The 17,143-nt window shown below is 39.3% G+C and overlaps 1 protein-coding gene across 3 annotated transcripts; it reads right to left on the bottom strand.

The window, feature by feature from the left end:
- Positions 1-309: 309 nt before the first annotated feature.
- LOC131458914 (polyubiquitin-B) lies at positions 310-16,847 on the bottom strand. 3 transcript variants are annotated; one of them, XM_058628267.1, is made up of 2 exons: positions 16,823-16,847; positions 310-1,074 (listed from the first exon to the last, which is right to left on the bottom strand). In XM_058628267.1, exon 2 carries the CDS (start codon positions 1,064-1,066, stop codon positions 377-379), a length of 690 nt encoding a protein of 229 aa, XP_058484250.1. In that variant the 5' UTR covers positions 1,067-1,074; positions 16,823-16,847; the 3' UTR covers positions 310-376. The 3 variants fall into 3 exon arrangements, with proteins under 3 accessions (XP_058484250.1, XP_058484248.1, XP_058484249.1); XM_058628265.1 differs by lacking the exon at positions 16,823-16,847 and adding an exon at positions 1,767-1,842; XM_058628266.1 differs by lacking the exon at positions 16,823-16,847 and adding an exon at positions 1,739-1,803.
- Positions 16,848-17,143: the final 296 nt, after the last annotated feature.

The following is a 17,143-nucleotide window of genomic DNA, read 5'->3' as shown; positions in this document are numbered from 1 at the left end:
TTCACCTAACATGAAGCCAAACTTAATTCTCTACTACATACTGAAGAGGCCATATGTGATGCAGTCACATCACCCAGTTTTTCTTGAGTAACCAACTGGCAGTATTGTGTACATATTAAGTTGTGTTAACTTAAGTCATAAAATACATTACATTCAGTAACACTAGTTCATTCAAGTTTAAACTTTTGAATACTTTCATTAAATCAAAAATCTTTTAGAAATCAATTACTGAACGTGATAAACTGGATTTTAAAAGAAAGAACACACAATCTAAATAAATGTGTGTGGGGAGAGAAAACAAACACCATGTTATTTAATCTCTTATGCTTTATTTTAATTAGGTTGTCAGGTAATTCAATTTAAGGCATTGAATATTTTATTGACCACCCCTGAGACGCAGGACAAGATGGAGGGTGGACTCCTTCTGGATGTTGTAGTCAGAGAGGGTGCGGCCATCTTCCAGCTGTTTGCCGGCAAAGATGAGCCTCTGCTGATCTGGGGGAATGCCCTCCTTGTCCTGGATTTTGGCCTTGACATTTTCAATGGTGTCACTTGGCTCAACCTCGAGAGTGATGGTTTTACCAGTGAGGGTCTTGACGAAGATCTGCATGCCTCCCCTCAGACGCAGGACAAGATGGAGAGTGGACTCCTTCTGGATGTTGTAGTCAGAGAGGGTGCGGCCATCTTCCAGCTGCTTGCCGGCAAAGATGAGCCTCTGCTGATCTGGGGGAATGCCCTCCTTGTCCTGGATCTTTGCCTTCACGTTCTCAATGGTGTCACTGGGCTCAACCTCAAGGGTGATGGTCTTACCAGTGAGGGTTTTGACAAAGATCTGCATACCACCCCTGAGACGCAGGACAAGGTGAAGGGTAGACTCTTTCTGGATGTTGTAGTCAGAGAGGGTGCGGCCATCTTCCAGCTGTTTGCCGGCAAAGATGAGCCTCTGCTGATCTGGGGGAATGCCTTCCTTGTCCTGGATCTTTGCCTTCACATTCTCAATGGTGTCACTGGGCTCAACCTCAAGGGTGATGGTCTTGCCAGTGAGGGTCTTGACGAAGATCTGCATGTCTGCACCTGTGAGGAATGAAGACTTCCTGTTAGACTTTAATGTTACAAAAATGACCTTGTATGCTTAACAACCAAAAAGTGTTAAATAAATCTGACCAATTTAAGATGAAAGTGCTTCCCTAATATTGAGGCATCTTACATCTACTGACTCCACCCACAGGTATACATTAAATATACATGATTGGCGTTTAGAAAATTACACTCTTTCAGTTAAGTAAAAAGTGATTTAAGACTAACTGTATCACATGAACATACTAGTAAGAAGCCGGTGTTTCGAGCAGCAGCGCCATTTTGAAGTAAGCTATTGTTGTTTGGTCTCGTTTTGTTCCTATGACGTTACCCGCTAATGGAGGATACAGCTAGAAATGTTTAACCATTGTCACTTTGTTACATTGTCATTTGTCTTTCACGACATTGTTCCGGTTGGTTTGGCTAACTCAAGTGAACCCTAGCATAGTTTTAATAAGGTAGAGTAAATATATTGTTTTTTTGAACGTGTCTTTTTGAGGTAAACACTAAGAAGCGGTAAGTTGTCAAAATGATAGGAAAGCACCTAAAATAGCCAGGGGAAAACGATAAACTGACGGATGAATAGCCAAACTATTTCAGTAGTAGTCATAAAAAACGTTTCTATGAACATTTTGTTTCAAAAACAGACGACTGTACTTACAGGTACTTTTGGTGACGGGTCCACTTACCGGATACTCTGCTGCCTCGAACTGCGGTTGCCAAGGGTACAGCATGATTTATACTGGACATACGTCATCGACTGGTATTCATCCGCGACTGAAAATAGTTCCCGTTTCTATTATGACCTAGTTAACAATTTGAGCTTATCGCTTTAAAATGTAAAAATACAACACACTTTCGTCGTAGTATACACATTAATTAATAATATTAACGTCAATTGCCATGGAAATTAACAACCACATTATTTGTTATACGACTTAAATGAAAGGAACATGTGGAATAAGGTGAATATATTTAATCACAGATGTATAATCCGAAAATTAGTTGAGGTAATAAGGAGCTCAACGTGGGTGTATTTTTAACTGTGTCACTGACATGCAGCCATTATTCAGTCATGACACATGAGTCAGTCAGGAGAGTGAAATGTGTCTGTCACCAAGTAACCTTTGTTTGTTTGTAGCAACAGCATGGCCACATTATTCCCATTCTAAATAGGTAGTGTGTAGAAATGCCAAACAATACCTCATACCGATACGAGTTTAATAAAGCTATGACTGTTTTATTACGTGTTTGGGAGTGACTGGCTTAACAGGTGAAGTACCTGATATTTAGTTTGGTTGACAGTGTAGAGCAGGGGTCTCAAAACCACATGACCCGGGGGCCAGCCAACGTTTTGGACAAACAGCTGTTCAATAAGGGTGGACAATACGATAAATATCACCATGTTCCATAATTATATGGCATTAATGACATTAGTGACGGTAATTCACAGACGTTTCAAATTTTTTTTGGGAGGGCTGCCTGTGGCCCGCAGGCCACAAGTTTGAGCCTTATATGGTAGTGCCCACCCTTAAAAATATAAATCAACCCAGGTTTTGTTTGATAAGTAGTGTGCTTCTCAAATATGATCCTGATCTTGATGCCCAAACTAAAACCAGATTGTCAAATCATTACTATGAGATAAATGCATTCTGCAGTACAAACGGATGACACTAGATTTTCCATATAATAGTGGTGAGCTAGGTGATCTGTGGATTAGATGGTAAATACCACAGCACGATCCCTGTGCTACCTATAATCCGCACTGCATATAGTACCAGCCATAACCAGTGCTTTTATTATGGTTTCAGATCAGTGATGGGATGGAAAACCACAAGCCATAATACTCCTCAATTACCTCTCAACGCTCCCTCACTGCAATTTACCCCTGTGACACAATGAATACACAAAGAAAAATGGGCGAATATACCTTTTTTAACATTGACAATAAAGATCTTTGAACCTTTGGACTATGACATTTAAAAGCATCGCTTTTCAAAAGCAAACCACAAATCATAAAACAGTATAACTAACCACTTTTGCAGAAAAACAACCGTCTTTGTGACTGCTATGTGTGATATTACAAGATTTTTAATATTTATGCATCAGTGCATTAAGTAACAGTTTACCAGTTAAGGAGGGACTAGTTTTAACTGTTGTCAAATCAAATCAATTATACTTTGTTGTTCCGACGCAGAAATTTGTCTTGGCCAAAAGAACTGTGACATCCACAGCAGACAACAAACATCCTACAAGATTATGTAAATCCCAGAATATATATAACACAAAGTTAATACTGCACTTGCTCTAAAACACATTGAAAAAAATGTAAGAATACATGCATAATGCAGCACCTGATAATAGAACCCATAACACAGAACAGTCAAATGTGGCTCACTGTGTTTAACCAGGTACCAATCTAGAAATAGGGCCCCCTCTAAAGGGTCACACAAGAAGTCATGAGATAAATCAATGTGGTAAAAACTTTACTTCAAATGTAAAACTGCAATTCAGACATCAAAAACATGACAAGGGACACCCCGATATTTAACTTATTTTTCACTGAGTGGTCACAAGCCAAAAACGGTGGTGACAAATAGTTAAATCTTTAACAATGTGCAGTATTATACAGTTATCAAGGGTTATGTAAAACCTCTATTTGTGAAGTAACAGTAGCTCTCTGTAACTGTCATTACATTTCATCTTGTATTTAACATCTATTTTTGTCTCTTTATTATTCTCTTGTTGCTGTATAACACAAATAACCCCTCCCATGGGGATCAAAACAAGATATTCTAGCCTTAATTCAGCTAAATAAAAATGATGTATCTAAGTCGAGAAAGTACAGAAGTTTATCCACCAGTGATTTAAATGTAGGTATGATTCCTAAATCTTATCAAGTCATTCAGTGCCGGCCCTGAGTAATTTGGTGCCCTAGGCAAGATTTTAGTTGGCGCCCCCTTGCATCGCAGCAGTCAATTTCACAATCAACTTTCATACAATCACACAGAAACTGCATGTGTGTATTCAAGATTTTATTTCTTTGAGTAAAAAATATCACACCAAATAAAAACTAAAGAAAGAAACAAGTGATAAAATTAAAAAGTGTCACTGGGCTGTGCAGAGGTAGATGGGACAGCAGCACCTGATGCTGTGTCACTGGGGGTGGTACTGAAATATTTTAAAAGTGCATCTGAAGAGAGAAGAGAAGTATATGTGACGACTGCATGTTACATTAATAAAAAAACAGATGCTTGGTGTGCTATACATGAGACTAATATAGACTAATAATGAAAATGTGATGAGATTCATTCAACTTTATTGTCATTGCAATGCAATTCAGTCTAACCAGAGTGCAAAAACCAGTAAAGTGCAGTGAAATGAATATATATGTATATATAGCCTATGAATGATATGGGAAAGCTAAGGTATGAAATATTAACAGTAATACACTTTAACTACACTTTAACACTGATGTAAACTTTAACAAACATAAACTGTGACACATAAAACCAAAGGCTTACAACCACCCTATTACAAAGGGGATGGACAACTTAAAGCATTTTAACTGACATACAAGCAGGAAAGACACCTGTAAAATAACACCTGAACAGGCCTAATGTTAAGTTTCCAAACGTCCCTGATGAATTTAAGGTGGAGTAACATTAACACACGTCGACTCAGCTATTTATTGATTATTAAACAATGTTGCTATCGTCTGAAGCAGGGGTCACCAACCTTTTTGAGACCGAGAGCTACCTGAAGGGTAGAGAATAATATGGAGGGCTACCATATTAACATTTTATGCAATTTACCATTTAAATGATTAATATTCTGCATTTAATTGCATACACATTAAATCCAGTGCTTACTCCTAATGATTATCACAGTTTTTATAAACAATATCAGGACATTTTACTCAGTGATCATATGGATACATGAGGTGAAGTGAAATGAGCCCACGGGCACCTCGTTGGCTGCTCGCGGGCTACCAAGTGCCCGCGGGCACCACGTTGGTGACCACTGGGTAAGCTAGCAAGCTAACACTCTGCTCCAACATCCAACAACGGTAACTACGATGCATTATTTAATAATCTTTGCTATGACTTTATGTCGCTGTGGGTTTATATAATATTTCGAAATAATAGTAATAATGGCACTGGTAAAAAAAAAAAAAAAAAAAAGTATTTATAATTAAAAAGAAATAATATATTTTTTTTTTCATCCGTTTTCGGCGCCCCCTGCGGATGACGGCGCCCCTAGCATTTGCCTATACTGCCTATGCCCAGGGCCGGCTCTGAGCGAGGACATGAACGTTGATTAATCACAGGTGGAGCTGCTCCTGCGCAAAGACACACTGATTTAAAAGCCTTTGTGTACTTTCCGTGACTTGGTACATTCCACTCCTCCCCTCTGTGTCGAGCTATGTGGAATGTTCCACTTCCCTTGTCGGAGCTTCTTCCAAGCCGAGACAGAAACAGGAAGAGGACGAGGAGCAGCGGGATTAAACACATGGTAACTGCTGCTTAAATGTGAGCCACACATGTCTTAGATTCTCTGTTGACGCTCTGTTCAAACCTGCTGTTAACATCCGACCTGAGCGATCCGATCACACGTGTTCAGATTACACCTGCTACTGCTGCTAATGTGACGTCACTGCTCCTCAGTAAACACACGATCACCGTCTAACCATGTACGTGTGTGTTTTCAAAAAACTGACTTTGTGTCAAATATGTCATGATACAGTATGATGTCAACAACTGCCTCTTCATACTGTCCATAATGTCCAATAATATGTCAACAAAAAGTTAAAATATGAACTGTTTATGTAAATATAACTGAGTATATCGATTATTTAGTAAACTGTCCAAAATGTCAAACAATGTCCTCAACAAAAAATGTCAACATACCATTTAAACTGTTGAGTATCTAGTATCTAGAATATCTTTAAAAAAAAACCCTGTTCAGGAGCAGTGGTTTCGTAGAATAAATAAAAGTGCCCGTGTTGATATGGACCAATATATAGTTGACAATAAAAACCTTTTAATGTATTTTACTCACATTTCTTCACTCATTTACTGCAATGAACACATTTGGACACTCTAAACTGGATACTACTTTGTCTCATCATGTCCCATGACTGAACACCTACAAACAGCTGCAGTTAAAGACACAGTTCATGTGTTTTCAAGCATCGTTGAATGAGGTCATTATCATCAGAATTTAGGGCAATAAGAGAAAAAAAACCCAAGCCATGACTTTACAGTGAAGAGTAAGAAGAGGCTTTCACCAGTGCTGTCACTAAATACATCAGAATCCTTAAATGTTGAGATTTTAGAAATGTTTTTAGGATTTTTAAAGTCCTTTACAGTGTAACTCATCTACAGCATTGTTTGCAGCAGGTGCAGGAGGACCTGGCTGACCTGGAGGAGGACGAGGACGAGGACGAGGAGCAGCACGGACAAATGTGTGGTAACTGATGCTTAAAAATGATCCACACATTTATTAGATGTTCTGTTGATGCTCTGTTCACACCTGCTGTTAACATCTGATCCGAGTCATCCGATCATAGTTGTTCAGATTACACCTGCTACTGCTATTGCTAATATCACGTCAAATGATGATTCTCAAATGTCTTTTTTTATCCACCAACCAAAAATTATTCAGTTTTAATTCCTTCTTTGTTACAAGGAACAATGAAACCGGAAAATGTTCAACATTTATAATAAAAAACAAACAATTAATCCATTATTAAAGTATTTGACAATTCATTTAGTGATCGTTTAATAATGCTGTAATCGTTGCATCCCTACTTTATATATATTTTCTTTTAAAATCATCAGAGACATCATATGATTTATTGCGATACTTGCAAAATCATACATTGTGATACACTGACACAACAGTGCCAGTGAAAGTGACCACTTGGCACCATCTAGTGGACTGAAAGGTTCATTTATTTTGTTTATTTGTAATGCTAATCCACAAAAAAGTTTGACGTTTATTCATAACATCAGTTCAAAACATTGTTATGGAACAAACCATGACTCTTTCACCTGTCATTTCATCACGTCACACGGACGACGTTAACAGCACTTGTCAACAGAGAGTTTAATGTGTGCACATCATTTTTACATTGTTAACAGGTGAAAACTAGGGACCACTCAAAGTCACAAAATTCTATCAATAAATACACCATTCAATAATGACTACAATGTGCCATTCATTCATTGATTCAAATTGGAATGAAATACATACACGTCTTATTAAATGTGACATTCATTCATTCATTCAAATACCAATTCATTTGATGTAAAAAACAACATATAGAATGACTTGACTGTTGAATGAATGATTTCATGGTCCTGTGTTGCAGTGCATCATCAGTTGATTTGATGCTGATGGGTGACTTTGACACGTTAAATCAATTCATGATGCACTGCAACACAGGACCATGACATCATTCATGTCAAAGTCAAGTCATTAGATATGTTTTGTGGTATTTGAATGAATGAATGTCACATTTAATAAGACGTGTATGTATTTCATTCCAATTTGAATCAATGAATAAATGTCACATTGTAGTCCTTATTGAACGGTGTAATTATTTTATTTTTTGAGTGAATTTTGTAACTTTGAGCGCTCCCTAGTTTTCACCTGTTAACAATGTAAAAATGATGTGCACACATTAATCCCACAGAAGTCTAATTGATGTGCTGATCATTTTTAAGCATCAGTTGCTGGACACCGGTACCCCGACTGTGTGGTCAACAGTCCAGAGAGTGGACCCCTGTCATTTTGTTTTTGTGATTTTATGGGATTTCTTGGGAATTTTCTGGGGGAAAAAATGTGAAATAAAATGGCATAACCCCCTGTTGTTACCACTGTGGGGAGCCGGGGGAGCACAGCCCAGCCCCGGCCCCAGTTTGGCCCCGGCGCCGGGGCCAAGTGTTCGGAGCATGCTGGATTTGAACCAGCCACAGCCGGACTGGCACAACCTCCTCGCGGTTGCGAACCAACCCACCACGCCACAAACCCTTTGGAGGTTTGGGATGGAGCTCCGGGCGTTTTTCACTCTTCACTTTGGCTGTGGAACCTTAAACGTTGAAGTATAAAGGAACTGAACTCTCCACGTCAGGACTGAAAGGCAGCTTTCTAACCAGTTGAGCTAACTGTCCACACTCTTCCTTAGGTTTTCTCAGACTTATTTACACTCTGCGTTGAATAGCATGCCTGAAAATTCACTTCATCCAAGTTTCGAACCCCTGACCTGAGGAACTCCAGTCTTTCTCTTAACCTTGTGAGCTATTTGTCCTCACATGGTGTGTGCCAACCTTTGGAAGTCTTTCAATAATAGAACCCATGACTTCAGAAAAAAATCAGACTGATGAAATATTTTAGAACGTTTGTCCCCAAAAATGGACAACGTTGTTGGTGTAGTGGTTAGTGCTCTTGCCTTTGAAACAAGACTTTCAGGATTCAAGACCCATTTGGAACAAGTGTCTTTCTGGAGTTTTTCATGTTCTCCTTGTGTGTGCGTGGCTTTTCTCCCGTTTCTCTGGCTTCCTCCTACAGTCCATCAATCATCTACCGCTTTGTCCTACACTGGAGGGTTGCGGGGAGTGCTGTGCCAAGCTCAGCTGTCATAGGGTGATAGGCGTGATTCACCCTGCACTGTTCGACAGTCCATTCAAAACATGCAGTACGGTGATGAGGTAAATTTCTGCTTAAACATTGACTTCATGTAAGATTCGAACCCCTGACCATAGGAACGCCAGTCCACATCTGAACCGTGTGAGCTATTTGTCTTTGCATGCTTTTTCAGTCAATTTGGAAGTCTTTCAATAATACAACCCATGGCTTCAAAAAAATGTCAGACTGATGAAATATTGAAGAACGTTTGTCCCCAAAATTAGACAGCGTGGTTGGTGTAGTGGTTAGTGCTCTTGCCTTTGAAACAAGACTTACAGGGTTCGAGACCCAGTTTGAACAAGTGTCCTAATGCGTGGAGTTTTTCATGTTCTCCCCATGTGTGCGTGGCTTTTCGCCGGGTTCTCTGGCTTCCTCCCAACAACATGGCGATGAGGTTAATTGGTCACTCTAAATTGACCAATTGAGTTCTGTGAATCTGCTATTGAAACACTTGTAAATGTGTTGAAAGGTTGTTAGTCTCTAAAACTCCATGCACAAAGACTCTTGTTGCAAGCTGGGCTTGAACTAGGACGCTCTCGCTTCAAAGGTAAGAGCACTAACCACTATACCAACCACGATGTCCATATACGGGGACAAACGTTCTTCAATATTTCATCAGTCTGACATTTTTTTGAAGCCATGGGTTGTATTATTGAAAGACTTCCAAAGGTTGGCACACACCATGTGAGGACAAATAGCTCACAAGGTTAAGAGAAAGACTGGAGTTCCTCAGGTCAGGGGTTCGAAACTTGGATGAAGTGAATTTTTAGGCATGCTATTCAATTCAACGCAGAGTGTAAATAAGTCTGAGAAAACCTAAGGAAGAGTGTGGACAGTTAGCTCAACTGGTTAGAGAGCTGCCTTTCAGTCCTGACGTGGAGAGTTCAGTTCCTTTATACTTCAACGTTTAAGGTTCCACAGCCAAAGTGAAGAGTGAAAAACGCCCGGAGCTCCATCCCAAACCTCCAAAGGGTTTGTGGCGTGGTGGGTTGGTTCGCAACCGCGAGGAGGTTGTGCCAGTCCGGCTGTGGCTGGTTCAAATCCAGCATGCTCCGAACACTTGCCCCCGGCGCCGGGGCCAAACTGGGGCCGGGGCTGGGCTGTGCTCCCCCGGCTCCCCACACTGGTAACAACAGGGGGTTATGCCATTTTATTTCACATTTTTTCCCCAGAAAATTCCCAAGAAATCCCATAAAATCACAAAAACAAAATGACAGGGGTCCACTCTCTGGACTGTTGACCACACAGTCGGGGTACCGGTGTCCAGCAACTGATGCTTAAAAATGATCAGCACATCAATTAGACTTCTGTGGGATTAATGTGTGCACATCATTTTTACATTGTTAACAGGTGAAAACTAGGGAGCGCTCAAAGTTACAAAATTCACTCAATAAATAATTACACCGTTCAAAAAGGACTACAATGTGACATTTATTCATTGATTCAAATTGGAATGAAATACACACACGTCTTATTAAATGTGGCATTCATTCATTCAAATACCACAAAACATATCTAATGACTTGACTTTGACATGAATGATGTCATGGTCCTGTGTTGCAGTGCATCATGAATTGATTTAACGTGTCAAAGTCACCCATCAGCATCAAATCAACTGATGATGCACTGCAACACAGGACCATGAAATCATTCATTCAACAGTCAAGTCATTCTATATGTTGTTTTTTACATCAAATTAATTGGTATTTGAATGAATGAATGAATGTCACATTTAATAAGACGTGTATGTATTTCATTCCAATTTGAATCAATGAATGAATGGCACATTGTAGTCATTATTGAATGGTGTATTTATTGATAGAATTTTGTGACTTTGAGTGGTCCCTAGTTTTCACCTGTTAACAATGTAAAAATGATGTGCACACATTAAACTCTCTGTTGACAAGTGCTGTTAACGTCGTCCGTGTGAGGTGATGAAATGACAGGTGAAAGAGTCATGGTTTGTTCCATAACAATGTTTTGAACTGATGTTATGAATAAACGTCAAACTTTTTTGTGGATTAGCATTACAAATAAACAAAATAAATGAACCTTTCAGTCCACTAGATGGTGCCAAGTGGTCACTTTCACTGGCACTGTTGTGTCAGTGTATCACAATGTATGATTTTGCAAGTATCGCAATAAATCATATGATGTCTCTGATGATTTAAAAAAAAAAAATATATAAAGTAGGGATGCAACGATTACAGCATTATTAAACGATCACTAAATGAATTGTCAAATACTTTAATAATGGATTAATTGTTTGTTTTTTATTATAAATGTTGAACATTTTCCGGTTTCATTGTTCCTTGTAACAAAGAAGGAATTAAAACTGAATAATTTTTGGTTGGTGGATAAAAAAAGACATTTGAGAATCATCATTTGACGTGATATTAGCAATAGCAGTAGCAGGTGTAATCTGAACAACTATGATCGGATGACTCGGATCAGATGTTAACAGCAGGTGTGAACAGAGCATCAACAGAACATCTAATAAATGTGTGGATCATTTTTAAGCATCAGTTACCACACATTTGTCCGTGCTGCTCCTCGTCCTCGTCCTCGTCCTCCTCCAGGTCAGCCAGGTCCTCCTGCACCTGCTGCAAACAATGCTGTAGATGAGTTACACTGTAAAGGACTTTAAAAATCCTAAAAACATTTCTAAAATCTCAACATTTAAGGATTCTGATGTATTTAGTGACAGCACTGGTGAAAGCCTCTTCTTACTCTTCACTGTAAAGTCATGGCTTGGGTTTTTTTTCTCTTATTGCCCTAAATTCTGATGATAATGACCTCATTCAACGATGCTTGAAAACACATGAACTGTGTCTTTAACTGCAGCTGTTTGTAGGTGTTCAGTCATGGGACATGATGAGACAAAGTAGTATCCAGTTTAGAGTGTCCAAATGTGTTCATTGCAGTAAATGAGTGAAGAAATGTGAGTAAAATACATTAAAAGGTTTTTATTGTCAACTATATATTGGTCCATATCAACACGGGCACTTTTATTTATTCTACGAAACCACTGCTCCTGAACAGGGTTTTTTTTTTAAGATATTCTAGATACTAGATACTCAACAGTTTAAATGGTATGTTGACATTTTTTGTTGAGGACATTGTTTGACATTTTGGACAGTTTACTAAATAATCGATATACTCAGTTATATTTACATAAACAGTTCATATTTTAACTTTTTGTTGACATATTATTGGACATTATGGACAGTATGAAGAGGCAGTTGTTGACATCATACTGTATCATGACATATTTGACACAAAGTCAGTTTTTTGAAAACACACACGTACATGGTTAGACGGTGATCGTGTGTTTACTGAGGAGCAGTGACGTCACATTAGCAGCAGTAGCAGGTGTAATCTGAACACGTGTGATCGGATCGCTCAGGTCGGATGTTAACAGCAGGTTTGAACAGAGCGTCAACAGAGAATCTAAGACATGTGTGGCTCACATTTAAGCAGCAGTTACCATGTGTTTATTCCCGCTGCTCCTCGTCCTCTTCCTGTTTCTGTCTCGGCTTGGAAGAAGCTCCGACAAGGGAAGTGGAACATTCCACATAGCTCGACACAGAGGGGAGGAGTGGAATGTACCAAGTCACGGAAAGTACACAAAGGCTTTTAAATCAGTGTGTCTTTGCGCAGGAGCAGCTCCACCTGTGATTAATCAACGTTCATGTCCTCGCTCAGAGCCGGCCCTGGGCATAGGCAGTATAGGCAAATGCTAGGGGCGCCGTCATCCGCAGGGGGCGCCGAAAACGGATGAAAAAAAAAAAATATTATTATTTTTTAATTATAAATACTTTTTTATTTTTATTTTACCAGTGCCATTATTACTATTATTTCGAAATATTATATAAGCCCACAGCGACATAAAGTCATAGCAAAGATTATTAAATAATGCATCGTAGTTACCGTTGTTGGATGTTGGAGCAGAGTGTTAGCTTGCTAGCTTACTTCAGACGATAGCAACATTGTTTAATAATCAATAAATAGCTGAGTCGACGTGTGTTAATGTTACTCCACCTTAAATTCATCAGGGACGTTTGGAAACTTAACATTAGGCCTGTTCAGGTGTTATTTTACAGGTGTCTTTCCTGCTTGTATGTCAGTTAAAATGCTTTAAGTTGTCCATCCCCTTTGTAATAGGGTGGTTGTAAGCCTTTGGTTTTATGTGTCACAGTTTATGTTTGTTAAAGTTTACATCAGTGTTAAAGTGCAGTTAAAGTGTATTACTGTTAATATTACATACCTTAGCTTTCCCATATCATTCATAGGCTATATATACATATATATTCATTTCACTGCACTTTACTGGTTTTTGCACTCTGGTTAGACTGAATTGCATTGCAATGACAATAAAGTTGACAAACGTTCTGAAATATTTCATCAGTCTGACATTTTTTGAAGTCATGGACTTTATTATTGAAAGACTTCCAAATTGTGCGAAAAGCTTGCAAAGACCAATAGCTCACACGTTTCAGACTTGGGCTGGCGCTCCTGTGGTCAGGGGTTCGAATCTTACATGAAGTCATTGTTTAAGCGGAAATTTACCTCATCACTGTAATGCGTGTTTTGAATGGACTGGCGAACAGTCCAGGGTGAACCCCGCCTATGACCCTATGACAGCTGAGCTTGGCACAGCAGCCCCCACGACCCTCCAGTGGAGGACAAAGTGGTAGATGATTGATGGACTGTGGGAGGAGGCCAGAGAACCCGGAGAAAAGCTGCGCACACACAAGGAGAACATGAAAAACTCCAGAAAGATGCTTGTTCCATATGGGTCTCGAACCGAGGTCTTCTTGTTTCAAAGGCAAGAGCACTAACCACTACACCAACCACGCTGTCCATGATGAGGGACAGATGTTGTTAAATATTTCATAAGGCTGAGGTCTGTGAAGTCATGAGTTCTATTATTGAAAGACTTCCAAATTGGACAAAAAAAGCATACAAGGACAACTAGCTCACATGGTTTGGACATGTCATGTTCATGTTCACATGTCGTTCCTATGGTCAGGGGTTCGAATCTTACCTGAAGTGGAAATTTACCTCATCAGTGTATTGCATGTTTTGAATGGACTGGCCAACAGTCCAGGGTGAACACAGCCTATCACCCTATGACAGTTGAGCTTGGCACAGCAGCCCCCACGACACAGTGGTAGATGATTGATGGACTGTGGGAGGAAGCCCGACAATGTGTAGAAAAGCCACATTCTCACACGGGGAGAACATGAAAAACTCCACAAAGATCGTTGTTCCAACTGGGTCTGGAACCCAGGTCTTCTTGTTTCAAAGGCAAGAGCACTAACCACTGCACCAACTGTTTGGGCTATTAAGGAGGACATGTATCGTTAAATACCTCATTAGTCTGAGGTCTTTCTGAAGTCATGTTTGTGCTCATCTGTTATTGAAAGTCGTCCAACGTTGAAGAAGAAGTGTGTGAGTACAAATAGCTCACGTGGTTCAGACAAAGACTGGAGTTCCTGAGGTCAGAGGTTCAAATCTTAGATGAAGCAACTTTTTAAGTCCAATATTCTACACAGAGAGTGAATAGGTGTGAGAAAACCAGAGGAAACGTGGACAGTTAGCTCAGCTGGTTAGAGAGTAGCCTTTCAGTCCTGATGTTGACGGTTCAATTCCTTTATAGGTCAAGGTTTAAGGTTCCACAGCCAAAGTTAAAACTCAAAAACGCCCGGAGCTCCTTCCCAAATCTCAAAAGGGTTCGTGGCGTGGTGGATTGGTTCGCAACCGCAAGGTTGTGCCAGTCCGGCTGTGGCTGGTTCAAATCCAGCACGCTGCGAACACTTGGCCCCGGCGCCGGGGTCTGACTGGGGCCGGGGCTGGGCTGTGCTCCCCTGGCCCCCCGCACAGATGACAGCAGGGGGTTATACCATTTTATTTCACATTTTTGGCCAAAAAAATGACAAAAAAATTATAATAATGATAGGGGTTCACTCCCTTGACTGTTGACCACACAGTTGGGTCCAGGTGTCCAGTAACTGGTGCTTAAAAATGATGAGCACATGAATGAGACTTCTGTGTGATTAACGTGTTCACATCATTTTTACATTGTTAACAAGTGAAAACTGGACGAGTCAAAGTGGCAACATTAAATCAATAAATCAATAAAATGTGTCTCACGTTCATTCATTCACATTGGAATTAAATACATAAATGTCTCATTATTAAATGTGTCATTCATTCATTCATTCAAATACCAAATTCATTTGATGTAAAAACAACATATAGAATGACACACATCATTATTTAATAGTGTATTTATTGATTGAATGTTGCCACTTTGACTCGTCCACAGTATTCACTGGTTAACAATGTAAAAAATAATGTGAACACATTAAACCAGGGGTGTCAAACTCAAATACAGAGTGGGCCAAAATTTAAAACTGAACAAAGCCGCGGGCCAAGGTTGAACAAATTAACCTTTTAATAGGGACCCAAACAAGTTTTGCATTGAATATTGAACAAGCAAGGCTTATATAACTTTATAGTGACATGCAAAATTGAGTTTCAAATAATAATAATAATTAAAAAATATCAATGGCATATCAAATAAAATTTAAATAAAAATTTAATGCACCCTAAATACAGGATAAGCGGTAGATAATGGATGGATAAAAATTGAATGCCTCTTTTCTATTTGCAGCCTTCTGAGGTAAATATCAAAATAAACTTTTTCCACAGGCTAATAATACATTTGAAAATAAAATAACAATAATGAATGAATCAAACATTCAAGCCTTGAAGTAGCAAGAGAAAGTGCATGAATAAAACGTTAATTATTGCTCAGTTTGCTACACTGATTTGTTTTAACACTGAATATGGAACAAGCAACGCTTATATCACTTAACAGTGCAAAATCAACTTTCAAAAAACAAACGAAAAAACATCAATGGCATATTAAATAAAATTTAGATAAAAAATTGAATGCCTCTTTTCTATTTGCAGCCTTCTGAGGTAAATATCAACATTCACTTTTTCCACATGCTAATAAATTTGAAAATAAAATACCAATGAATAAATCAACCATTCAGGCCTGACACAGAGGAGAGAGCATGGCTGGCGCGCCAAAACAACAGCAGAGCATTATGGGATTTGTAGTATTAGCGGTGAATGCGGTGCCGCTGTATAATACCGGCGGGCCAGCTCTAATGTTAATTTGATATTGCCTCAAGGGCCAAATGAAATTACACGGCGGGCCAAATTTGGCCCGCGGGCCAGAGTTTGACACCCATGCATTAAACAGAGGCTCTGTTGACAAGTGCTGTTAACGTCCGTGTGGGGGGATGAAATCACAGGTGAAAGAGTGATGGTTTGCTCCAGAAAGTGTGCTAAACACAAGTTTAAATGCGACGAGTCTCTGATGCGTCTCCAGTGTCTGATGTGAAACTGCGTCGATACAATAGTGCGACTTTTCCAGCTAATGTTGTTGTGGTTGCTACGGTTACACACAGGATGTGACGCTGTTTGAGAGAATTATTAGTAGAAAAACTAATACAGTGAAATATGGCGTATTCTTTTTTTTAGTGTATAGTTTTTTTTTAATGATGTTACAAATAAACGTCATTAAAAATTATTTTAATTAAATAAATGAACATTTCAGTCCACTAGGTGCTGCCAAGTGCTCACTTTCACGAGCGCTGTTGTCTAAGTATATCTCATGGTGTCTGTGATGATTATTTAAAAAAATATAAAACAAGTAGAGATGCAACGATTACTGCATAATTAAACCATTACTAAATTAATTGTCAAATACCTTTAATAATCGATGAATTGTTTTTTGTTTTATTACAAATGTTGAACATTTTCCGGTTTCTTTGTTCCTTTTAATAAAGAAAGTGAAATGAAAGGTGTGTGTGTTTACATGTGGAGCAGTGACGTCACATTAGCATTAGCAGGTGTAATCTGAACACCTGTGATCGGATCCCTCAGGTCAGATGTTAACAGCAGGTGTGAACAGAGCGTCAACAGAACATCTAAGAAATGTGCGGATCATTTTTAAGCAGCAGTTACCACACACCTGTCCCCGCTGCTCCTCGTCCTCCTCCTGGTCCTGGTCCTGATCCTGGCTCCGGCTCCTGGTCCTGGTCCTGTTCCAAACAAAGTTGTAGATCAGTTACAAAGACTTTAAAAATCATGAAAACATTTGTAAAATCTCAATATTTAACAGAGGATTCTGACGTATTTAGTGACGGCTGTGAATGGAATCACTTGAAAACACATGAACTGTGCCTTTAACGGCAGCTGTTTGCAGGTCTTCAGTCAAAGGACATGATGAGACAAAGCAGTGTCCACTTTAAAGTGTTCAAATGTGCTCACTGCAGTAAATGAGTGAAGAAAT

This window comes from Solea solea, chromosome 4 (genome assembly GCF_958295425.1).
Source record: "Solea solea chromosome 4, fSolSol10.1, whole genome shotgun sequence".
Classification (NCBI taxonomy): Eukaryota; Metazoa; Chordata; class Actinopteri; order Pleuronectiformes; family Soleidae; genus Solea; species Solea solea.
This window is presented reverse-complemented; position numbering and strand designations above follow the sequence as displayed.